The sequence below is a fragment of the Cladophialophora carrionii genome (genome assembly GCF_000365165.1).
Source record: "Cladophialophora carrionii CBS 160.54 unplaced genomic scaffold supercont1.2, whole genome shotgun sequence".
Classification (NCBI taxonomy): Eukaryota; Fungi; Ascomycota; class Eurotiomycetes; order Chaetothyriales; family Herpotrichiellaceae; genus Cladophialophora; species Cladophialophora carrionii.
In genome coordinates, this window is record NW_008481827.1 from 842,005 (window position 1) to 866,474 (window position 24,470).

General features: G+C 54.5%; 6 protein-coding genes across 6 annotated transcripts; 4 read left to right on the forward strand and 2 right to left on the reverse strand.

The window, feature by feature from the left end:
* Positions 1 to 344: 344 nt before the first annotated feature.
* G647_02367 (uncharacterized protein) lies at positions 345 to 3,023 on the reverse strand (the record flags this gene model as incomplete). Its single annotated transcript, XM_008726716.1, has 1 exon — positions 345 to 3,023. The coding sequence occupies one exon, from the start codon at positions 3,021 to 3,023 to the stop codon at positions 345 to 347; it is 2,679 nt and encodes an 892-aa protein (XP_008724938.1).
* Positions 3,024 to 6,873: 3,850 nt separating this feature from the next.
* Positions 6,874 to 8,850, forward strand: G647_02368 (uncharacterized protein; the record flags this gene model as incomplete). Its single annotated transcript, XM_008726717.1, has 3 exons — positions 6,874 to 7,687; positions 7,738 to 7,904; positions 8,002 to 8,850. The coding sequence occupies 3 exons, from the start codon at positions 6,874 to 6,876 to the stop codon at positions 8,848 to 8,850; spliced, it is 1,830 nt and encodes a 609-aa protein (XP_008724939.1).
* Positions 8,851 to 10,252: 1,402 nt separating this feature from the next.
* Positions 10,253 to 11,962, forward strand: G647_02369 (uncharacterized protein; the record flags this gene model as incomplete). The annotated part of the gene is made up of 5 exons (XM_008726718.1): positions 10,253 to 10,393; positions 10,459 to 10,656; positions 10,707 to 10,824; positions 10,880 to 11,363; positions 11,422 to 11,962. 5 exons carry the CDS (start codon positions 10,253 to 10,255, stop codon positions 11,960 to 11,962), a joined length of 1,482 nt encoding a protein of 493 aa, XP_008724940.1.
* Positions 11,963 to 13,380: 1,418 nt separating this feature from the next.
* G647_02370 (uncharacterized protein) lies at positions 13,381 to 18,120 on the forward strand (the record flags this gene model as incomplete). Its single annotated transcript, XM_008726719.1, has 2 exons — positions 13,381 to 13,432; positions 13,484 to 18,120. 2 exons carry the CDS (start codon positions 13,381 to 13,383, stop codon positions 18,118 to 18,120), a joined length of 4,689 nt encoding a protein of 1,562 aa, XP_008724941.1.
* A 1,643-nt stretch (positions 18,121 to 19,763) lies between these two features.
* On the reverse strand, positions 19,764 to 20,639 carry G647_02371 (uncharacterized protein; the record flags this gene model as incomplete). Its single annotated transcript, XM_008726720.1, has 1 exon — positions 19,764 to 20,639. The coding sequence occupies one exon, from the start codon at positions 20,637 to 20,639 to the stop codon at positions 19,764 to 19,766; it is 876 nt and encodes a 291-aa protein (XP_008724942.1).
* Positions 20,640 to 21,221: 582 nt separating this feature from the next.
* On the forward strand, positions 21,222 to 23,187 carry G647_02372 (uncharacterized protein; the record flags this gene model as incomplete). Its single annotated transcript, XM_008726721.1, has 2 exons — positions 21,222 to 23,032; positions 23,088 to 23,187. The coding sequence occupies 2 exons, from the start codon at positions 21,222 to 21,224 to the stop codon at positions 23,185 to 23,187; spliced, it is 1,911 nt and encodes a 636-aa protein (XP_008724943.1).
* Between the last annotated feature and the right edge of the window lie 1,283 nt (positions 23,188 to 24,470).

Here is a 24,470-nt window from a genome sequence, read left to right on the forward strand (position 1 = left end):
ATCTCTTCTAGCTTGGTGATATAGATATAGTACACAGGATGTGAGTAATGTTCAGTAAGTAGGTGAGACAAGTACGGCAGAGACAGACAGAAAACCCGAAATGAACGGATATCGCTTCCCTCTACGCCATACCCAGACGGACAATCAGATTCGTCAAGGCACATATGGTATGCAAATGGTATCTCGTCGCGCGTGAAAGAATATGACGCCCACTCTCGCAGGGACAGTATGAGAAAAGGGGGAGACGGAAAACGGAGCACAAAGCCAGTTACTGCAGCCTCCTATCGCTGTTCTTTTGTAAAGGCCCCCGTTGGGTCACAGCTCAAGTTCACGCTCAAGTCACGTCAAGCTTGTTGTCTACGCCCCTGGCCCAGGAGGTACTGATCCTGCCGCGTCCGGCTGCGTGAAGATGATTTGGCGGTGTGTGGACGTCTCGTCTGGCGGATCGTCTCGTGATAGTCGTCCACGTCATACTCCAACGTCTTTGGCAGACTATCGACTCGAAGGGGCCGGCCTCCGATGGCGGCTTGGGAAATATGACTCAGCACTGCGACACCGTCGTTGGATGCCTTCATCCGGGCAACTCGCTGATTTGGCTTTGCTGACTGTACCTTGACCGGGATAGGAGGCACGGGAGGCAGTCCGCGGTTGGGAGGCGGCTTCGGAGGTCGCTCAGCCGGTGGCCGAGGAAAGTATTTGACGCCCTCATCTGATGACGCGCTGGTGCTGTAGTTGAGGTAGGTAAATGCACCGGTGTCGACCGACTCGCCGAAGGAGAGCCTCGGGTCGACCTGGCTGTCGTTGTTGTGCCAGTTGTTCCAATACTTCTGCTTGGGCGTGTCTTGTTCACTCGACCAAGGCACTTGGTGTTCGGGCGTCGTGAACCCCTCGCGAGTGTTGTTTCGCCGCATCGGTTGCTCGCGGGATCGAGGACTTTCCGCGACGACAGTGTCCGAGTGGCCATCGAAATTGAAGGATAACAGTGAGCTTACGGATGCCGTGCCCGGTGTCGTCGACACGCTTGGAGATGTGTGGAGGATTGGGGACTGGACGATCGGGACGTCGTGGAGAAAACGCTGCTGCTGCGGCTGTGGGTGTTCTGTGTATAGGACCGGTGGATTAGCAGAGGGCTGACGGAGCCTGTCGTCGGATCGGTGCCTCGTCAATTCGCGATCGGAAACATTTGTCCCCCTGATGGGGATGTTCACGTTCTTTTGGCTGCTCTCTATTCTGTGTGCGATCGCGCAGTGAAGTCGCTCGATACCAGCAAAGCGCTGTATATGTTCGCCAATTTTCCTCTCCAATTGCTCGCTGGAAAGACGGGCGGCCGGATCTCGCTCGAGGCACTGCAGGGTGAGCTGCACGACGGACCCAACAGCATGATAGACATGGCCCTCGTCCTTCTTGGCCTTCTTTTCAGCTTCGTTCTGAAGCGACTGAGCCCACAGAAAGACCCGCCCCAGGTTTGCGTGAAAGCTTGCATCCGCGAGTCCACCACCACGGCCGGCCATTCTGTTCTTTGAGGATCGGTGCCGCTGGAACGAACTGTAGCTACGCTTGCAGAGCAGGGTCAAGATGTCCATGATCACGGCCCCGAGTGAGAAGATGTCCGACGCGCACATGTCCTGTTCCACCGATTGCCAAGTCTGCACCACTGCACTCCGGCCTTCTGGGGCCGAGACAAACATAGGACTCTTGAGTGATGGACCACTTTTCTTGCCGTTGGAGCTTGTCGACGACAGAATCGAGGGCGCCCTTCCTGGGACCAGCGGGTCGAAGGCGCGACGCGTCGTACCTGAACTTGAGACGGATTTGTTGTCGGGCGGCGACAACACGTCACGCTCGCGAGCAATGGGCTGCGGTGGAGGGTCCGAAGGCACTGCCGAGCTAAGGCGCAATCTGGCATAATCTCCTCTCGACGTCGGCTGGAATGTATACGTCGCCGCCGACGACGCTGACCTGCTTCTGGCTGGGTTGTTGCTGTCTGTAGTGTTCAATCTGCCATTTCCGCCGGCCCTCCGCCCCGATCGGCCGCCCGACGGGAGTGAGACCACTGCCGAGCCAGTGCTTTGAATGGTCACGGCCCTCTTCCATCTCTCGGGTGGGCCATACTGATATGCTTCGATATCGTCCGGCTTCGCCCTGTCACGGAGCAAGCCTTCACCGTCCAACAAACCCAACGATATACGGAAAGACTCATCGACCTGGATATTGGACGGCCGAATGGCTCCGTGAAATTCGCCGTTGCTGTGTAACCAGGCCAGTGCGTTCGACAGACAGTGGGGCCAACTGATCAGAATCCGTCGCCGCTCTTGCTTTGCCAGCGCACCAAAACTCTTCGGAGAATCGGTCAGGAATGTCTTGAGACTCCACTCTGGGGCAGGTAGTGAGAGCACATTGAAATTGCCTTGATGTAGGTACGAGCCGAAAACCGACACTATATGCTCGTGGCACAGTCTCCTGCTGGCTGCAATCTCGTTCAGAATCTCGTCCTCAGTTAGCGGAGCTTCAAGCTTGATGCGCCTGCGAATGAAGACCTGCTGATTGGCAGTAGGGAGGCGAACCCGGTCGACACCATCGTGGCTGAGGGAGAGAACGACCGATTTCAGGTTGACAGGGTTGATCGGGACGCTTTCTTCGTCGGCGTAGCGGATGTGCTCCCCTTCGCCCACGACGCGAGTGAGGAACTTGAACTGATTCTTATAGAACCGTTTGTCTAGAGCTCGGTCGGGTTCGTAGGACAACCGCAGATCGGGCACAGCCTCCTCGATAACAGGGAGGTCTTCGTCGTCATACGAGTCATCGATCACGCCAAAGATCTGATCCGGGACCCCAGTGGCGACGAGGATGAGGAAGAATCGTTTGGCTCGTGTCAAGATCCAATCCAAGTAGGTATCATCGGTTAAGTCGCCTCCGAAGTACAACTGCCGCTGAAGGAGTTCCTGCTCGTTGGGTCGGAGGTGGGAGTGCACATACGCAGAGGTGACGGTCTCGTCAACACGCTCGTCCGTCCACAACGACATGATGCCAATGAGCAGCCTCAAGGCACAGGAAGACGGAGCATGCGGAGAGGGTGACAGCCGTTGAATAAAAGTTCCATAGTCTTATCGGAGAGCGTCCGGCTAATGTAGGAGATGCGTGGAGCGCGCACGTGGAAAGTGGGCAGCACGAATGTCCAGGGGACCAAGCATACCGGAGCAGGAGGCGAGAGCAGTTCGTCCAGCTCAGATGAAACCGGGGAACATGGCGGAATAGTTCAAGGACTGGAGAACCCCTTGTATCTTTATTGCCCAAGGGTTTAAACGAGGCAGGATGGTAGGTCGCCTGATGTATAGGAGGGGGAGTCGTCTCGCCGCGGCTGTCGCCGCGTGTGCTGGAGATAAAAGAAATCTTACTGCGTGGTAGTTGAAGTGGGGGTATCAAAGTATAAGCCCTACGGGGCGCGAGCCTGAAGGAACCATCGCTTATAACATAAGACAGATATCTTATCTTGGCCAACGGCGGTTAGTGCCAGGGGAAGTCATCATTCGGACTTTCTGCTGTAATAGGAACAACGGGACTTCACGGTGATGTGGAGAACTTGGTCGACAGCAAGGCAGTGAGGCAGTTTGGAACAGTGACAGCGGCACAAAGAAGTGCTGGGCTGGAAGGCACAGACCTGAAGAGCAAGGATTCGAGGAAGCAGTTACGCCACATGATGTGCTGTGTTAGGGAGGACTAGGATGTAAGACTCCCGGAGGATGTGATGATGCTCTTGGTCAGCGCTGTTTGGAACCAATTTCACTGGGAGAACTCCAGACACTGGGGATCATGGATGTTGCCGATGATGTCGACGGTTGAATGCTGCTTAGTGGCGCCTGCACCGGCGGATGATGGGCAGGCTCATGGCAGGGGGCCCTACGGGGGGGTTTCACCCACAGGACTCGCAGAGGCCAGAGAAGAAAGGACAAAAGTTCGGATGCGAGATAGATATTGTAAATGCTGGGCCGTTCGAAGCGTGATAGGTCAATCTAACAGCCTTATCGCATCGGCGAGTGGGATCCAAAGCAATCCCTGTCCGAGGCAAGCTCGGCTCGCATGGCGCCGACCGACTAGTATCGTGCGAGGAGTATCAGAGACGAGTCTCGTGCTTTTGATATACCGGAGACCCTTCTACGAGTAACACAGTAGAGGGCTCAGCACGCAGTCAGAGCGCCGTACTCCGAACAGTACTGTGTTTCTGCAGCTGCTCTGTTGCTAACGATGACCCGGTAGACACTCAGTACTGGAGCGCAAGGCAGACCGGGTCTGTCTTCTCCGGTCTGCAGGATGTGGGCCTACTGCAAGTCGGTGTGCAAAGCAGCGGCAGCATGACAAGCCACCAGGGTGAAAGGATGGGATGCCGCAACGGGACTCTCGCAGCATCGATTGCCTTAACTGTTGAGTGATGTGCGACAGTTGGCCTCCGACATCCGATATTTCTCTCAGCCCATACGAGGACACAGTAGGGAGTACCCAGGACTCGTACTTGTTGACAGGACCAGCAGCAGCACGCGATCTCTCATCACCAGTGTCCGGCGCCAATGCGGGCCTGCAGAAGACGAAACACGGTTTTCCGAATTAGCTCTTCGCCTGACTGCCTCGTATCATCACGGTTGTCCTCCCCGTTGATAGCTAATTTCCATCAACACCCGTGCAGACGTGAGAACATAGCGCTGATGCTCCTGTAAATGCCGATGATGTTGTTGCACGATTGCCGCTCGTCGTCGTGTTGCGGATCTTCGAGCGACCCTGGGTATATTACCGTCCCAGAGCCGCTGAGCTGGCTATTGCCAGGGAGTTCTCAGAATTTGTTACAATCAATTTGGTATCACGATCAACGGTTTTGCACAACGACAAGAAGCTTGAAGACAAGGATTTCTATCACCAAGGGCAGCGCGGGCATTCTAGCAAGTCTCGTCTTCGATGAGCGTTGCTGGTGCCCCGTTGCATACCTCGCCGGTATTGCCAGTCGCTACTTTTCTTTTTCTTGACACAGCTCTGTCCCTCCTGATGGGAGACTTCACGCGCTTCCGTGCTCCTCCATTCTTGTGTCCGCGAGGGGAACAAGCTGGTGGTTTCACCATAGGAGAACAGCACATATATGTAGAGTCTCTGGTGGAAGCGCGCTTTGTACCACAGATGACCTCGGTTCGCAACTCGAAAGGCCTGGGTGTTTCCATCGCGTGCTCACATCACGAAGAGGACGTCGCTCAAGACAGTTCGGCAACTGCGCCTGCACGACCGTGTGTAGAGAGATGCACCGCATTCCACACGGCAGCGCAGCAAGCACGCAAGGAGAAAGGATACGCAAGGAGGGACCGAGCATGGAGGTTCGCTCGGTTTGATAAGCGCAGCCCGTTGCCAAGCCCCAGCGAAGGGGAGCGCAGGCTGAGAGGGATGGAAAATACTGCCCCTGATCGACAGGGAAGGCCATTTTGTTGAGGAACCAGAACCCGTAATCGTACAAAGTATTTTCCGTCACCCGTCAAATGTTTAACCAGTTGCATAGGCGAAGATCGACCGGTATCGCTGGGCGGACATGCAGGTTGATGGACAACAAAGGGCCCCGAGCCAGAACTTTCCCATCGAATCTTCTCGAATCCGATCCTCTAGGCATGGACACCGGGGCAGTCGTACACGGTACGGAGGGCGAGTACGGAGTACTGTGCAGCAGTTGGGCATGCCCATTATGATGCATGCACTTTTACCGATGGGCCTCTAGGCGTGGTTGGGCAGCCGCGAGTGGCTCCTCCGGGGGCAAGCCCCAAGGCCCCTCGGCCCCATAGTTTCTCGCAGGACGCTCCCAGTCTATTTGCGGAGTGCTGTTGCTACAGTAGCAAGCTCAGAGCCACCAGACAGGCCGTTTCAAGCTGCTCACAGTCTACCCAGAACTCGCTTCTGAGATGAGTCCTCTGTACCCATGCAGAATGCCCAAGATGCGATGCCCGACCCCGATCCATGTGCAGCACACCGCGACCTGCGAGCCTGATCGAACCACGAGCCTTCCTCACAGTCCCCCAAGCAGTGTGCTGTAGCTCGCCAAATCCTGCCACCTGTAACAGCTGCCCTTCTCTTCACACACGCCTTCGCAAAGAACACGCATGGCCTGATTTTGACTTCCCAAAGGCCCACTGTGTAGACACGAGTCCTGTATGGGTCCCGCTGTTCATGGGCAAGGACTCCTGCTGAGGGCGCGCCAGTGACAGCACGACCGAAGCTTTCCCTGCTGGCCCTGGTCCAGTGATAAATGGCTCGGCCGCGCATGAGTCCATCGAGGCCTAGAATCGCGAAAAGACGCCAACTGTCATCCTCGACCGTCTCCACCCATTATTGACGCTCCACAGTAATGTTCTGCATCGCCAGGTGCCTGTGCCTAATCCGCTCCTGTTCGCTGTCGGGCCTGTTCAGTGCCCATGTTACTTTGAACTCAAACGGGCACGAAGACGACGGAACTGTACCTGCAAGTGCGCCAACTGGTCTCCTTGGCTGTGCCCCGTCCGGCCCCAGAGCCATCGAGAAAAGTCGCTCGCATCTCGTCGTACATGCTTTTTTCTCGCCCGACACAGCCGAGTCCTTCTTCGACATCTGTCCTTCCTTGCTTCAACTGTCTGTTCGCCGCAAGCCTCCGGTTTAGAAAGGCTGGCCTGCACATTTTCCGCCTGCGACATTCTGCCCCAGTTGCTCATCTTGATAATTCTTGTCCTCCATGCGGGTTGAAAAGCTTCTTTGCTTGCTTCTCTGAGAGCCCACCGACCGGAGAATTCCAGCTCCGCCCGCAGATATCGTCGACGCCCTTGCGCTTGGACGTGCTCCGTCGACAGCTTTGATGGGCTTGGGACGTTGATCTCGCAAATGACCACCCAGCCTCTATCGCTGGACGATGGCTTGCCCGCAATATCAAAACGGCTCCCAGTCGTCCAAGTCCAAGAACTGCCATTGTGTACGCCAATCAGAGAACAAGGCGACGAGATTACGTATGGAGTTGTGGAAGTCGTCGGGAAGTCAGTTGATGGGCTCGACGAGAGCTCGAAGATCATGCTGATGGGCATGGGCTTGAAGAGACCGTACAGTGGTGGCGAACATGACGGACACCGGATTTCGCGGCCTGAGATACGAAGGAGGTCGTCGTCAATAGGATCGCCTGAAGGCGTCAAAATGGACCATCAAGATCACGACAGTCAGGAACAGCTATTTGTGCGCTTGCACAAGACGAGAAGCGTCGACACCGCGAAGTCTTTTGAGGTCAAAATTGAAAAAGACAAACAGAGGGCCAGCAGGCGCGACCTGGTCAGAAATGGCCCATTACCCTCAGAGCAAGCCGCTCTACCCAGCCTGTTAGGACCTTTGCCGCCACGCGGCTGGTACCATCCCTCTCAATTTCTCGGACAAGCTCTGAACGGGCCTTGTGGGATCGTGGCACCTCTAACACCCCCGGATGACCTGGATTCCTTCAAGTGGGAGTCTCCATTTCACACCCAATTTGCCGAGGCCATCCGCACTGTGCCAAACGTCGAACAAAGCCGCCGGCAGGGTCAGGGTCAACACAACCAGACTCGGACTAGTTCTACGTCGCGCCCCTCCGAGATACAAATGCCAGAGCCTTCAGATATGGCAGGGGGCGACTCAAGCAGACCAAATTGGCTCGGGCGGGCGTGCCAGAAGCTTGGTATGCCATTTGAACTTGGTTGTTAGGGATTTACTGACATTCCTTTGTAGTGTCTTGTCTGGGGAACTCGAGCACTCAGCAACAGGTGCAGATGGTTGCCCAGGCCTTGCCCGCGAGACCCAATTCCGCCGACATGCGCCAAGTGATGGACAAAGTAGTCGAAGACATCCAATCTCAATTCACGATACCGCCCTACATCACAATCACACACGCCTATGTTGGTGCTCTCCTCCCCTCTAGACAGCCATTCTGTATTTGAAATTGCGATTGTGATTGGATTGTGAAGAGCAGGATATGCTAACGAGCATTTCCAGTTTCAAGCCATCAGTATGGATGAAGTACCGGCCTCACCTCCCGCGACACCGAATGCGCAGTCCTCCTCCAGCGACGACTACTTCCAGGACCATACGATTTTCACACATGCTGCCACTGTCCCAGCCTACCACTTCCACTCGGGCGCCGTTCATCCCGGAGGTCCGCGGCCGTCGAATATCATCGCTGCACCGAGCAGCATACAGATCTCAATCCTCGAGCGCTACATTCCCCCTACAACGGCCAGAGAAGTGGAAGACTTCTTTACACTGAGTCGACGCTCCTATCTGGCTGACCGATTGCTCGAGCTTTCATCCGACGATGGTTCTCTGCTCTTGATATATCCGACCAAGCGAGGAGGCCAAGCATTTGCCAATCGATACATTGGGCCTGTTATTGAACCTTTTCTTCGCCAATTCATCCTGTTGAACAGTCTCTACACGGAGATCGCAATGAAACTGGGCCGAATGGCTGCAGTCAGCGGGATGAAGTCTTTCGAGGAGATGACGGCGCTATTGGCCGCCATGTGCGAAGCGCTGACCCAAAGGGCGCCTGCACGCGGCTTGCCCAGTCGTTACAACATTGTCCATGCAGAAACCGCCGAGGTGGTGCTGGATCGCTCCCTGTGGAGAGACTGGTACATCGAGCAAGAAAAGCCTCGCCTGCGCCAGGACCTGGTAGACTATCACAAGTCTGGCGGGCGCATGCCATCTAGAAGTGGGCAGATTGAAATCACACCCGGCATGTTGGCGAGGGAGGTTGTCGATGGCATCCGCCAGAGCCGTGAGGCTGCAGGAGACGTTGGACTGGAAGTTGGCGTGTTTGTGATTCGGCGGTCGACCGTCGTGTAATGTCAAGCATTTATTGGCACGGGCGGTACGTGGCTAAGGGTACAAAAGCGCATTTCATTGAAGCAAGGCGTTGCAGGCTGAATATGTGCTTGAGGTCAACCTTGGAACAAGGGCAGTTGATGAGCAATGAGATACCCTAATGAACGACGTGAACTCCCCGTGATCCTGGCGACGACCCGGTCTATAATCTCCACAGCATCGCTAGATATTGCAGCGGGTGTTGGCTATCACAGCGTGTCATTAACAATGAGCCGTCATTGGCACATCTCCCCCATGTCACTGGACAGTCATTTGTGCGACAAGTTTATGCCAAACAATCACGTGTTTTGTTGAGAACGTCGATGCTCAGAGTGTACGCAGTAGGTAAGCTAGCCTCAGAAAAACTTGCGTGGCTTCTCCTAAAGCGAAATCTATGAGATGTTTCAGAGTTTTAGGTTTTGCGATTAAGCAGGTCGATGGCAACTAACACAAAGCCTCAAATGGGCCGGAGGTTGGCGACCGCTTCCAGATGATCAGCATCCACGACAAGCATCCTCTACGCATGCGGAAGGCTGGCAAGACCGCTTCGGGCTTTCTCTGGGAGACCGGATAGTTGTTCCTTCGCCGCAGTTCCCTTTCCTGTCCACATGCCGTGCGCCTTCGGCTGGGAGAAAGGCCAGTGGACAATCTTGCGTCCTTGGTTTCCTTAGCTTAGCTTGTTGTTTAGCGATGTCCTTATCGATTCGTCGTCATGGAAAAAGAGGTTGGCCAACTTCACTCCGCGCTATAGCCCAAAGCTGACTCGCGTGGTTTTATGGTTCCCTGCGATTGATCAAGTCCAGGGCAGCTTGCAACGGGAAGCCCACCTGGGGGTTTTAGAGTCCGTTCGTGTTTGAAGATCAGGTCGCAAAACCCGTCGAAGGCTGGCTTGCTGCGGCAGCTGAATTGAGCCCGGTGAAGTTGTGGCCACCTCCAGCGGCGTGTCGACTTTCACTCTGCTTCACACCAGCTTGTTGTCGCCGTCATTGTCGCCGTCGGTATTGTTTGTCGCTCTTGGCTGAGTCGCTTCTGCCGCCGCCCCTCGTTTGGCTTCCTGTCGCGCCTGCTCTGTGAACAAACATCGACCGCGACTGCCTGTCGCTTCGTTCTGCGGCTCAGCTTGTCCTTCTTTCAAGTTCCTTTCGCTTGAACTTCACTCGCAGGCGGCAGAATCGTTCAAATCATTGCCTTTTGACGGGTCTCTTCTCTTCCCTTGCACATATTCTTTCGTTGCTGCGTGTGGTTGACCTTTACTACCACTCCTGCTACGTTTTTGAGCAACCCAACCTCAGAATCCCAGTGTTGCTCGACCTCATCAGTAACTCTTCTTAATATTCTCTCAGAGAAACCAATCATCGACCAAGTATTGGAGACCTCGACTACGATGACTTCTCTACGAGCCTCGGTCCTTCTGGTCCTTGCGGCCTTTTGGCTTGGAGTGAACGCTATTCCCACAATCTCAGCAGTCGGTTCCAAGTTCTTCACCAGCGATGGCAAGCAGTTTTTCGTCAAAGGCAAGTCATGGGTCACCTGAGGTCCACTTGGCATGTTTTGCTGACTTCAGCTCTCTGCACAGGTATTGCCTACCAGCTGATCGAAGATGATCCTCTCGTAAATACCACTCAGTGCCAGCTCGATGCGGCTCTCATGCAAGAACTTGGTGCCAACTCAATTCGGGTGTATCATGTGGATGCGTCACAAGACCACTCGGGTTGCATGGACGCCTTTGCTGCTGCCGGAATCTACTTGTGGGTGGATCTGGACAGCTTCAAGACATACATTCGCTATGTAGGATCAAAAGAATTTCAGGTTAAAGAATGATCGTTGATATTTGACAGGGAGATGAGTCGTCATGGAACGCGAACAAGTCAGATTCTTATCGAGCCGTCTTGGACGAATTCCAGCAGTATGATAATACTGCGGGCTGCTTCGTTGGCAATGAGGTGCTCAATGTTTGTGCGTGGCATCTCTGACTCACCAGACTTTCGGCGACCCGCTAACAATGCAACAGTGGAAGACTCCGGAGCTGCTCCTTATCTCCTCGCGGCGGCTGTCGACGTCAAGTCCTACCGAGACGCCAGAGGTTATCGGAAGATCCCCATCGGCTACTCGGCCACGGATACGGCCGTTCTTCGCCCCATGCTTCAAGACTATCTGGCCTGCCGTCCTAATGCGACTGAACGCCTCGATTTCTACGCCTTGAACAGCTATGAGTGGTGTGGAGACTCTCCTGACTTCCAGACTTCGGGTTATATTGGCCTCCAAGCGCTCGCCGAGAATTACCCGATCCCTATCTTCTTCTCGGAGGATGGTTGCAATACCGTTCCGCCCCGGACTTTCAATGACCAAGCTGCTATCTTCGGCCCGGAAATGGTCGATACTTGGTCCGGTGCCATCATCTATGAATGGATTCAGGAACTGAACAACTACGGCCTGGTGGAATATGGTCCAGCCGTCGGACCGGAGGTCAACCAGGGTTCAGTCGTTGTTCAAGGGTAAGATTGTTGCTGATAGACATGGGTCTTCGGGCCCTTCGGAGCTAACAGTGTACAGGTTCACCCGCCAAGGAGTGCCAACTCCGATCTCGCCTGACTTCAGCAATCTCCAGCAACAGTGGAAGACATTGAACCCCACCGGCGTCAACTCGGCTCAGTACGCTGCCACAGTCAAGACAACTGCTCCATCCTGCCCAGCCTCGACCGCAGGAGGGTGGACAGTGGACCCGAGTGCACCTCTCCCGACGGTTGGAGCAGAGGCCGTCTCACCAGGTATGCCAAACGGCGTGCCGACTGGCAGCGTTACCGTTGCCACCACGGCGCCCGTTCCCCCTTCTCCTGCGTCGCCTTCTGTGTCTATCACTTCTTCTCCCGTTTCGTCTCACGCGTCGACTTTGCAGACCAGTAGTACTTACAGCTCGACAGTCACCTCAGCACCCAGTGGCACCACAACAGCTTCCGGGGCCGCTGGCTCCGCGACATCACAAGGAGCTGCGGCCAGAGTTGTCTCCGCGCCGCCCTCTTTCAGCAATCTGGGATTTATGGGCATGGTGATTGCCCTAGTGGCAGTGGGCGCAGGAGTCATGGTTTGGCTGTGAGCGTGGATTCTGCTCGGCTGGACGAAGATGCTTATCTAACGAGTAACGAATCCATGAATGTCGGTTTTCTATGGTTGTAAGCACTCCAATGTGCCCCGGACATCATCGCGCAGAGGGTGTAAAGCGGACTGCGCGGAACAGGACATGCATTGTACACAACAAGTATTACGAGGACCAGAAACCAACAATAGATTAATATTAATCGACAGGGTTACTGTGGTCTTTCAGCTCTGATGTGCGGTAATCGTGCCGGAAGACTGCGTGGACAGCCACCATTCGTGTCACTCAGCTGCGAGTGATTTGGCAACGAACTCGAAGGAAGCATTGCATTTGCATACAGGAAAACAACTCGTCCGGTTGCTGAGGGCACGGCTTTAACGGTGTAAGCCAGCTGCTGTAAGGCGACCCGAGCATATTGACACGAAGACGGCGCGAGCCATGTCTGAGGGACGTCGAAACTCATCTGGCCAGTGCGAACAGGGGTATCAGTCTTGGGGTTGTCTTAGGGTTCTTGCGCCCTCCACGCTCTCACCCTAACCCCCTTCGCAAGAGTGCGGACGGGTGGGAACATTGTGATTCGCGGGCGTAAACAATATGTCAGCTCGGCTGGTTGGTCCGACACCTTCGGCCGATGTAGAAAGGGCCAACGGGAAACCATGTACTGGGTAGATGGCGACATCTGACACGCGAGTGACTTTGTTGGTAAGGTTGCCATTTCCGGGATCTGATCCACAAGCTTTTAACTCCGGCAAATGGTGACGCATGAAGTAACCATTTTTCATCCTCACTTTCTCTTCACCGGGTCTTTTTTGCTCGACGGAGAAACGCCAACGTGACGTTATTCACCACGATCTTCGCTACGAATAATAGATGTATCTGTGGACCTGTGATTGCCGGATTTGCCCCAATCAACAAAATGTGAACCCAAAAGGAAGTGTACTCGTATCATCTGAAACCCGCGCTTTGAACAGTTCCCCCAGTGCCGCCTGTCCCGGCACGTTCCCTTCATAGTCGTCCCAACGGGCTTACCAATCCGTTTTCTAACACGTGGTTCGCATCTTCACGGTGATCCGCAATGTCCGTCCTATCACCAGGTCACTGAGTTCGCGATCCATCCTGAAAAGGACCCTGCATTCCTGCAGATTCACCGCCGGGCCATTTACCGCCGTCGATCACTATTTGCTCGCTTTATCTTCTTTCTAGCTTCATACCTGCATCCTCTCGCCTTCAAGGCTTTCATTTCTACTCTCAGCCACTTTTGGCTATCTGTTCTTGAACCGCGAAAGTCGTACGACTGGCCGACTTTTCTTTCAACCCTTTTTCAAGGTACACGATCACCTGTGACGACGGGACCTGAGACCTTAGACCGCCGAACATCATCAGCGCTTCTGGGTGGGTGGCTGGAGAAAACCGACAAGATGTTCAACCAGCATAGCGGGGAGATGTTCAGGCGTCGCTACCGCGAGGAGCGTAAGTACAGTGGAAGCCTTCTACCCTTTTCTACCTCACTGACCAATGCAGCGCCGTTGACCAATCTACACAACACCGCCTTCCCGGGGCAGTTGTCACAGGACACCAGTGCAGCACCGTCGCCCCATGGTTCCGGTGCGCCGTCGAGGAGTCGTAGCCAAGAACGGGATGGGACGTGGGGCGAACGAGACGTGGGAGGAGCCCTCAACCGAGATGAGGCAATGGCCGAGTTCGAGGAGATCAGGCGAGAAATCTCCAAGATCAGCTTGCAGCGGACTGCCACCCGCGACTCAGGCGCGGAAAAGCCCAGGACCTGGCTATCGAGAGGGCGCTCACGGCCGTCGTTGGTCCGTACCAGGACGACAGCCTCCCGAGCCCATAGTGACGCAACAGATGCCGACTGGGACAAGGAGGCTGGTCCCGAGCCGGTGGGAGAGGATGATCTCGATCTTGGCGCCTTCCTGAAAGACGGTCACTTCGAGAAGCGGACCGCGGCTGGAGAGTCTGCGAAGAAGGTGGGGGTGCTGTACAAGAACTTGACGGTGAAGGGAGTCGGCGCGCAAGCTACATTCACGAAGACTCTACCAGAAGCTATTGTGGGCACCTTCGGCCCTGACCTCTACCGACTTGTCACCAGATTTGTCCCGGCACTTCATTTTGGAAAGCCACCCCCGACGAGAGACCTGATACACGACTTTACTGGCTCGGTGCGTGATGGGGAGATGATGCTGGTGCTTGGCCGTCCGGGTTCAGGTTGTTCGACTTTTCTCAAAGCCATCGCGAATCAGAGGGAGAGTTTCGCCGGTGTGGAGGGCACGGTCAGTTACGGCGGTATCTCTGCGGAGGAGCAGAAAAAGAGCTACCGTGGCGAAGTCAACTATAACCCCGAGGATGACCAACATTTGCCTAACTTGACTGTATGGCAAACGCTCAAATTTGCACTGATGAACAAGACGAAGAAACATGAAGCCAGTACCATCCCCGTCATCATCGACGCTCTGTTGAAGATGTTTGGCATTTCTCATACGAAAGACACGCTGGTCGGCAACGAGTACGTGAGAGGCGTCTCTGGAGGCGAACGGAAACGGGTAGGCATCGCTGAGACGTTAGCAACGAAGTCCAGCGTGGTATGCTGGGACAATTCAACACGGGGTTTGGACGCCTCCACGGCGTTGGACTACGCCAAGTCACTCCGCATAATGACCGATATCTCCAACCGAACGACCATTGTCACGCTGTACCAAGCGGGTGAGGGCATCTACGAACTGATGGACAAGGTCTTGGTGATCGAGGATGGGCGAATGATATATCAGGGTCCTGCACGCCGGGCGAGACAGTATTTCATCGACCTCGGATTCCATGCTCCTGAGCGACAGACAACAGCGGACTTTCTGACTTCAGTCGGCGACCCGAACGAGCGCCAATTCCGAGCTGGCATGGAAGCCTCGGCACCCAAGACGGCTTCGGAGCTGGAGCCCGCTTTCCGCAAGTCCAGCATCTATCAGGAAACCCTTGCTGACGTGGATCGCTATGAGAAGGACATGGAGACGTCCAATTGCTCCGACACCAGGCAGTTCCAGGAGGCAGTCCAGGAGCAAAAGAGTAATAGCAAACTGGTCTCATCACAGTCCAGCTGCACGGTCTCCTTCTGGCGTCAAGTCATGGCCTGCACGCTTCGAGAGTTTTGGCTCTTTTGGGGAGACAAGTCTACGCTGTACACCAAGGTGTTCATCATCATTTCCAATGCCCTGATCGTCGGCTCGTTGTTCTATGGTGAGCGCCTGGATACGAGTGGTGCATTCGCTCGGGGCGGTGCTCTGTTCTTCTCGATATTGTTCCTTGGCTGGCTACAATTGACTGAACTGGTGCGAGCCGTTAGCGGTCGCGTCGTCATATCACGGCACCGTGACTACGCTTTCTACCGCCCGAGTGCCGTGGTCATCGCCAGAGTCATGCTTGACTTGCCGGTTCTTCTGGCTCAAGCCGTGGTCTTCACCATCATCCTCTACTTCATGGCGAACCTAGACATCGATGCCGGCAAGTTCTTCATCAATCTCCTCTTCGTCTACGTCAGCACTATCTGCATCACGGCACTCTACCGTATGTTCGCCGCCCTTAGTCCGACCATCGACGACGCCGTGCGCTTCTCGGGGATTGCACTCAACCTCTTGATCCTCTACGTGGGTTACACCATTCCAAAGACAACCTTGACAGGCGATGTCATCTGGTTCGGGTGGCTCTACTACATCAATCCGGTGTCCTACGCATACGAAGCGGTGTTGACGAACGAGTTCCATGGTCGACTCATGGATTGCGCTCCCTCGAATCTCGTGCCTCGAGGACCAAACGCAGTGCCGGGTTACCAAGGATGTTCTCTGGTTGGCGCGACCGTCGGCAACACACAGGTTCGTGGAGATGCCTACTTCGAGAACTCCTTTGGTTACTATAGAGCCCACCTCTGGCGCAATTTCGGCGTGGTTATTGCCTTTACGGTGCTCTACATCCTCATCACGGCCGTTGCGTCCGAAGTTTTCTCGTTCACAGGCGGCGGTGGCGGAGCCCTTGTGTTCAAGAAGACTCGCAAGGCGAAGAAAATGGTGAATGAAGAAAGCAAGCCATCGGACGAGGAGAATGCTGCGGTGCGGAGTGAGCCCGTCTCTAGTGCATCTTCGGACACTATGACGAAGGAGCGGAAGCAAGAGACTGTGGGCATCGCCGAAAGCAAGAGCGTCTTCACTTGGGAGAATGTCGAGTACGAAGTTCCGTATCAAGGTGGCAAGAGAAAGCTGCTGAACAAGGTCAACGGCTATGTCAAACCAGGGGTTATGATCGCGCTCATGGGCGCATCTGGCGCCGGAAAGACCACACTTCTCAACACCTTATCCCAAAGACAGACCATGGGAACCGTGTCTGGAGAAATGCTTGTGGACGGGCGTCCTCTTGGAATCGAATTCCAACGAGGCACTGGATTCTGCGAACAAATGGATCTGCATGATGAGACTGCCACAATCCGAGAAGCTCTGGAGTTTTCGGCCCTTCTGAGACAGGATCGGAACGTGCCCAGACAAGAGAAGGTAGACTACGTCAACAACATCATCGATCTATTGGAGCTCCACGACATCGAAGACGCCATCATTGGCTCGCTGGGCGTCGAGCAGCGCAAGCGACTCACGATTGGAGTGGAGTTGGCGGCCAAACCAGAACTGCTTTTATTTCTGGACGAGCCCACCAGCGGTTTGGACTCCCAGTCGGCCTTCTCCATTGTCCGGTTCTTGAAGAAGCTCTCACAGGCCGGCCAGGCAATCATTTGCACCATCCACCAGCCTTCTTCGATATTGATCCAGCAATTCGACATGGTCTTGGCTCTGAATCCAGGCGGCAACCCATTCTACTTCGGCCCCATCGGTGAGAACGGGTCAGCAGTGGTCGAGTACTTCGCAAAGAGAGGCACACAGTGCCCCCCAAACAAGAATGTAGCCGAGTTCATCCTCGAGACTGCCGCCAAGGGAGGGAAGCGCCGAGAAGATGGCAAACGCGTGAACTGGAACAAAGAGTGGCTGGAATCCGAGGAGAATGCCTCAATGCTCCGGGAGATCCGACGCCTCAAAGAAGAACGATCCAAGGAGACACCAAAAGCCGCGACCGAGCAACATGAATTCGCCGCGCCGGTTCAGGTTCAGACGTACGAACTCATGAAGCGCACCTTCCGCTCATACTGGCGAGATCCATCATACCTTTACGCGAAGCTTTTTGTGAGCGTCATCATCGGCATCTTCAACGGGTTTACCTTTTACAATCTCACCGACTCGGTAGCATCGCTGCAACAACGATTCTTCACCGCGTTCCTGATCCTTCTGATCCCCCCCACAATTGTCAACGGCGTGGTGCCCAAATTCTTCCAGAACCGTGCCTTGTGGGAAGCCCGTGAGTACCCGTCGCGCATCTACGGCTGGTTCGCCTTCTGCACGGCGCAGGTCGTTGCCGAGATTCCGGCCGCGATTGTCGGCTCCGTCATCTACTGGCTGCTGTGGTACTATCCGACCAATCTGCCTCGTGACAACGAGACGGCCGGGTACATGTTCCTGATGACCATGTTGTTCTACTTGTTCATGTCGTCGTGGGGACAGTGGATTTGTGCGTTCGCCCCCTCGTTCACGACCATTGCCAACACGCTACCCTTCTTTTTCGTCATGGTCTCCATCTTCAACGGCATCGTGCGGCCGTACAGCCAGTTGCCGGTCTTCTGGCGGTACTGGATGTACTACGTCAATCCGTCGACGTGGTGGCTGAGAGGTGTGCTGGCGGCGACATTGAAGGACGTCACCGTCCGATGTGTCCAGGGCGAGTCGACCTTGTATGACGCGCCGCCTGGCCAGACTTGCCAGTCATACACGCGGGAGTTCATCAACTCTTCGGGCCTGGGATATGTCACCACCATGGCCAACGGCACGTGTGCATATTGCCCCTACGCCACCGGGGAGGAGTACCTGTCGACGTTGAACACAAAGCCCGACGAGCAGTGGCGCGACTTTGGCATCTTCTTGGTCTTCACTTTCTCCAACTGGCTCTTGGTGTACTTTTTTATCTGGAGCGTGAGGGTCAAGAAGTGGACCTTCGGAATGGGTTACATCTTCGGCCAGGCTGAAGCGTTGATCAAGGCAGTGAAGCGCGTGGTGCAGAGAAAGTGAGAGGCTCGCATCAGGAAATCTTCAAGTGTAAGCCGATGGCGTGGTTTGATGTGTGGAATTTGGTGCGAACTGGATGCATTTGCCTCGAGAAATACCCGGGACATCAAGCCACGGTGACTAAGTTAGCCGGTACGTAGACCCGATGATTTGACGAGAGCGTGGCGTCGATCGATACTTGTACAATCAGGTTGGGACGGCGACCAAAATGTACCAAACAGTACACGAAAAGTTGGTCCCCGTTCAACTCACGAAAGAACCTTACATCCGCTAACCCTCATCATTGATGATGGCATCATCGATGAGAGCCTGAATTACAGTAATACCACTAGCACCCGGCGGAATAGAAACTCGATCACAGCTCAGACCTGAAGACGGACGACATGTGGCTGCGGACACGTAGCTTATGGCCCATTAATGCTCGATCCCGGTTCCCGCGAAGGAATATCCATCCATTGCTCATACTCGTAGCTGACCGGGACAGACATGGACGACGGAGTCGAAAGCAGCGCGCGCTTTTTCTTTCTCAAAGGGCAAAACCATAATTACTATAACTGCATGCTGCTACTGTATCGTGCGTGCGTGCCTTGTGAGTTACTAGGTGGGTGAGAAAGGGTCAAAGTTACTACGGTCTACCCTCGATGTCGTCTATTGAAACATACTATGTGGTCCCTCGCCGCTTCACACAACCAATACAGCTATACAGCTACACTCATGTGGAGCGTTCTGAACAGGTTAGAAAGTTCAGTGCTGTATGTAGAAGTGGGAGCTGCCGCTTTGGACTTGCATAAGATCCAGGGTATGTTTCGAGAGACGATTACAGGGGTAGACCATAGTCAGCGGAGAGCTTGCAGGTTGCTTAGAGTACCCCAGTCAGCTTAATGGCTGATCTGGCGTTCCCATTCCGGATACTCAGTACCTACAGTATGCACGAACGAAGATTTCGGGATCGGGTGGAGATTGTGTGTGGATGGGCGCGGGATTTACTGTGTACATACTGTGTATATAGTGTGTATATAGTGTGACGTGTGGATGGGCCCCTGGTATATACTGTGTACATAGTGTATGTATACTGTAACACGTAGATAGGCCTAGGATATAGTGTGTATATACTGTGTATATACTGTGTATATACTGTGTACCTCGAAACGACGTTCCTGCTCGGGAGGCCATGTTGGGACTCGGGTGTCTCGTGCCCTTTGGTGCCTGTGGCATGTGTATGTGCACGTGCACGTGCATGTGCCTCTAGATGATAACTGACGAGAAGAAATGCGCCACAAGAAGACACGGACAGGACCAAATCATCCTTGTCGGAGCACTCGGCTTTGGTGTGACCTCCTCACCGTCGATCCTGTCCTTAAACTCACTATACGGGCGGCGGCCTGTTGACGGACGGGAGAACGGTTTGACGACAGACGCCTTATGGTTGCACTTACTTGGGTACCTTGAGTAGGGCTGTATTGGAGGTGGGAGCGGCGTACTGTACAATAAATGGAATGGATAAAGAGGCATGCTTGTGAAAGGTAGGAAGGGGAATGGATCAAGAGACGTCCCCATGCTCATCGTGTATTCGGCGAGACGAGGCATCCCAGGTCCATCGTGATTGTGCGAAATGTCGAAGATATCAATCTCCTGAACACATCTGCTTAAGCCCAGTTGATTATCTTCTCCTCCTGCCAGAACTGTCCGTTTGACCCCTTGATATCACCTATCGCCAACAGCACAGGCGTCTGCGCTCCCTGATCCGGCGTCTTGGACCCCCTGCCCTTGGTCATATCTGTGTTCACATACCCTGGGCAACAGCTGTTGACCAACACGTTACTTCCACCCGCGGCATTCAATTCTGCAATCGTCTTGGTCATGCCGATGACACCGGCCTTGCTGACCGCATAAGCCGCGCTATGCCAGTCTGGCTGATGCGTTCCTTTGGACACGGCCGAGGAGAACTCCTCCATCAGCTCGGTGATTTCTTCGGGTTTCTTGGCCTGGAGGAATCGTGTTCTGATGCCTTCAGAGTACTTGGACTTGCTCAGCTGACCCGCCATGGACGCGACATTGACGAGGCGGCCTCCGTCTCTGATGTGTGGCAGAAATTGCTGCGTGGCTTCTAGCGTGCCGAAATAATTGCAATGCAACGTCTTTTTCACCACATTCTCGTCAAACCCATCCATTGCCACCGCTGCATTGTTGATCAAAAAGTCTATTCCGTCGGGGTGCGTCTGTTTGATCTTCGCCGCAAAGTCATCGATGCTCTGCTTGCTGTCGATGTCGAGGGGGAGATATTCCACGTCGGTGAGGCCGCCGTGGCTGTGCAGCGCTTTGGCTTTCTGCAACTGTGCATCCGTCCGGAGGGATTCGAGGGCGGCTTTGCCTCTTTCTTCGTTGCGCGCCGTCAGGTAGATGAGGAGAGGACCGGTGTTGAGGGGGGACTTGGGATACTGCAGGGCGAGTTGACGGACAATCGCCAGGCCGATGCCCTTGTTGCCGCCAGTCACGGCGCCGACGCGTGCGTAGGTGGTCATTTTGTTGTTTGACGGAGTGAAGAGGTAAGTGCAACGCAACCAAGGGAGACTCAATATAATACACCGAGAGGTTCATGAATCATGTCTCTCTCTGAAGCCTACCTTACCTTCGGCGTTAGGCGATAGCAACGGACGTGTCATAGACTTGTCTGCGCCTTCGCATTCGCAAGCATTGTCTCTTTAGAACTCATGGTCCTAGTGGCTGTTGGCATGCACAATTGCAATGTCGTCCGCGTGCGTCACGCGCGGTCAGCATGGCCCAGGCGACCGCTGGTCCTCATGGAACGAGGATTGCAGAATGTCCAATGGAACCCGAATTGGCTGGCTTCAGAAGTATTATACTGCGCAGACAACCCCGATCACGTGCTGCTTTGGTTTGTGTCGCCGCTTATTGGCCGGCGGCGGAATTTCGCTTCCGAAGCTGCGTTGGAGCCGAGGCCAACCGCTTCGCTTGGTGGTGACGTTTTGCGCTGCGCCGAAGATCGAAACCGCCGAAGCATTTCCCATCTAATTAAGAGCCCGCGATGTGAAAACGGCCGACATTTCCCTTGTCCAGCTCAGCACCGGTCAATAGAAGCCTCAATGGCCTCCAAACACGTTTCCAGGCCTCTGCTGAGGCTCGTCTCACCTACGCAGCCATGTCGTTCGGTCTCGAGAGCCTCCGTGTCTCCATTGAAAGCTTCCCCCGCATATCGTCGAGCTGCGAGTTCTCGTCATGTGTCACGAGCCACGAGACCGCTCTTCGTAGCTGGTCAACGAAGAGCTATATCCAGCAGTTTACAGCGTCGCTACGCGGACGCCGACGAAGGGTTTGATCCCGCCACGGTTGAACGCGAGTCCGACGAAGTCGACGTCTGCATTGTGGGCGCCGGGCCAGCGGGCTTGAGCGCCGCCATCAGGTTAAAACAGCTTGCCAATGAAGCCGGCAATGAAGAGTTTCGGGTGGTGGTGCTGGAGAAGGCAGGAGAGGTGGGAGCGCATATCCTATCAGGCAATGTGCTGGAACCAAGAGCCATAAACGAGCTGATCCCCGATTGGTTAAGCGAAGACAATGAGAATCGCTTCACGGGAGCGACACCCGCGAAGAGCGATACGATGAGATTCCTGACGAAGAGCGGCTCGATCCCTCTACCAGCGCCCCCACAGATGCACAACAAGGGCAACTACATTATCTCACTGAGTCAATTTACGAAGTGGTTGGGCGAACGCGCTGAAGAGATCGGAGTCGAGATTTACGCTGGTTTTGCCGGCGCGGAGATTCTATACAACCGTGAGGGTGCTGTCAACGGGGTTGCTACAAACGACCAGGGCGTAGGCCGAGATGGGAAAGCAAAAGCCAGCTTCGAGCGAGGAATGGAGTTCCACGCCAAAGTGACGTTACTGGGCGAGGGGTGCCATGGCAGTCTGACCAAGCAGGTATCGAGGAAGTATGATTTGAGGAGAGACTGCCAGCCTCAGACATATGGCCTAGGGCTGAAGGAAGTCTGGGAAATCCAACCGGAGAAGTTCAAGAAGGGTGAGATATCGCACACCATGGGTTTCCCCCTGAGCAAAGATACCTACGGTGGTGGCTGGATGTACCACTTTGGCGACAACCTGGTGAGTTTGGGGTTGGTGGTTGGCCTGGACTATTCCAATCCTTGGCTCTCCTTATATGGCGAGTTTCAGCGGATGAAGCTGCACCCGTTCTACAAGTCCGTGCTCGAGGGGGGCAAGTGCATCGCATATGGTGCCCGAGCTCTCAACGAAGGTGGCTTTCAGTCAATACCGAAATGTTCATTCCCGGGTGGCGCTCTCATCGGCGACACAGCCGGTTTCCTCAACGTACCTAAGATCAAGGGAACGCACACGTCGATGAAGTCCGGGATGCTGGCCGCTGAAGCTGCATACGAAGCTCTCCAGAACAACAAAGGCGAAAACACCGTCTTCCTGTACAATTATGAGGATTCACTGAGGGAGAGCTGGATCTGGCCAGAGCTCAAAGCCGTGCGAAATATGCGGCCATCATTCCACACTTCTCTCGGCATCTACGGTGGCATTGTGTATTCTGGCCTAGAAGCATTTCTCTTCCGAGGCATGACGCCCTGGACGTTGAAGCACAAGCAACCTGACTGGGCAGCCACCAAGCCCGCGGATCAGTTCCAAAAGATTGAATACCCGAAGCCTGATGGCGAGATCACGTTTGACATATTGACCAGTGTGTCTCGGACTGGTACTAACCACGAAGAAGATCAGCCTGTGCACTTGCAGGTCAAGGATTGGGACGCCCACGCCCAGAAAGAGTGGCCGAAGTATAAGGGGGTGGAGAACCGGTTTTGTCCTGCGGGTGTGTATGAGTATGTAGAGGACGACACGAAGGATATCGGTGTGAGATTCCAAATCAATGCTCAGAAGTAAGTACCCGGTGTCTCTACCTACTGGGGCACGATGCTGACCAAAGTCGAATAGTTGCATTCACTGTAAGACGTGCGATATCAAGGTGCCGGATCAGGATATCAATTGGCAAACGCCTCAAGGAGGCGAAGGCCCAAGCTACAGCATTACTTGAGACCCCAGCAGGCATCGGTACTGGAAGGACGTCCATATTGGCGATCTAGAGACAGCGCAGAGCTTCTACATAAGGAATGCTTCGGTTGTGACATAGTGCTATCCGATGGCCCTCGCTTCACTCTTACTGAAGCTATCCGATAGGGGTGCGTATAGTACACAGTTGGCCGAGGTCTCATTCGCGTCTGATGACTGAATCGAAGCGCCAGTTGATGGGTCTGTCTAAACAGTCAGGTTTTCTATAAGTAGGTTGAGAGCGAAGTTAAACAGAAGCATAAGCAAGGGTAGAGCAAAATGAGCAATCGGTGAGGGATAAGGTGAAGTTAGAAGCGAATATGCAAGAGAATTGGTCTAACAATGACTTGGTTATAATTGACGACCCAGATCGAGACCTCGAGTCATGGCTGCTTTCGTGTCATCTTGATCTCTTCCATCTTCAGTTCCTGCTAGCAGAGGTCGCGTGGTTGGCCTCATGGAGATCCATCCAAGTTGAACCGCCCGAGGACTGATCCACTCGTCCTCCTCGTCCTTTGTGTTCTTTGCGCAAGCCTTGTTATGGGGGTTCCGGCGCGCCTCTGCGGTCTTGCCGAATACTATCTCAGTAGCATGCTCCTGCTGCCTAAATTGGGTCTTGGGTGTTCCTCTCAACCATTCCCTCGAAGCCTGTTGCACAATGTCGACCGAGCTGAAGAGGAGACCCGCCGTCTTCGAGTATCCAGTAAGCGGATCTGCGCAGTGCTCAGATCTTGCCGGCTGGACGCGTGGAAGGCGCCATCCTACTGGTCCGGGGTGTTGATATGGAGGCCTACTACGTACGCAAGTCCGAGTGTATGAGACGCGGGTGACGCTTTCTGCAGCAGTAGGCATGCTGGCAGTCAAGGTGAAAGTATTCATGGTTCCCATATCCTGTTGTTCATGCGATATGGCTGTCATGCGTGGATGTCTTTTCAGACCCCGCTGCGACCTACCTATTGTACCGAGTACTGACGACCGTTTGAGGCAAGAGCACGAGAGTGACAATGCTCATCCGTGACCTCTAAGCTCAGTATGTGTGAAAGACCAACGCCCTTGGCGTGGCTTGCGCCTCGCCTTCGCTGGCGCTGGACATGGCAGTGACTTACTGTGGCTGCCACAATTGTGACGCTGATCCGACACCAACACAACCGTCTGTACCCCATTGTGCTGTCACGCAGCAAGCACGCACGGCTCATGCGGCAGACTCACCGACCAACGCCTCTCGGCTCTGCAAGTACTGTGGTCACACCGCACAACCATCTTGAAAGG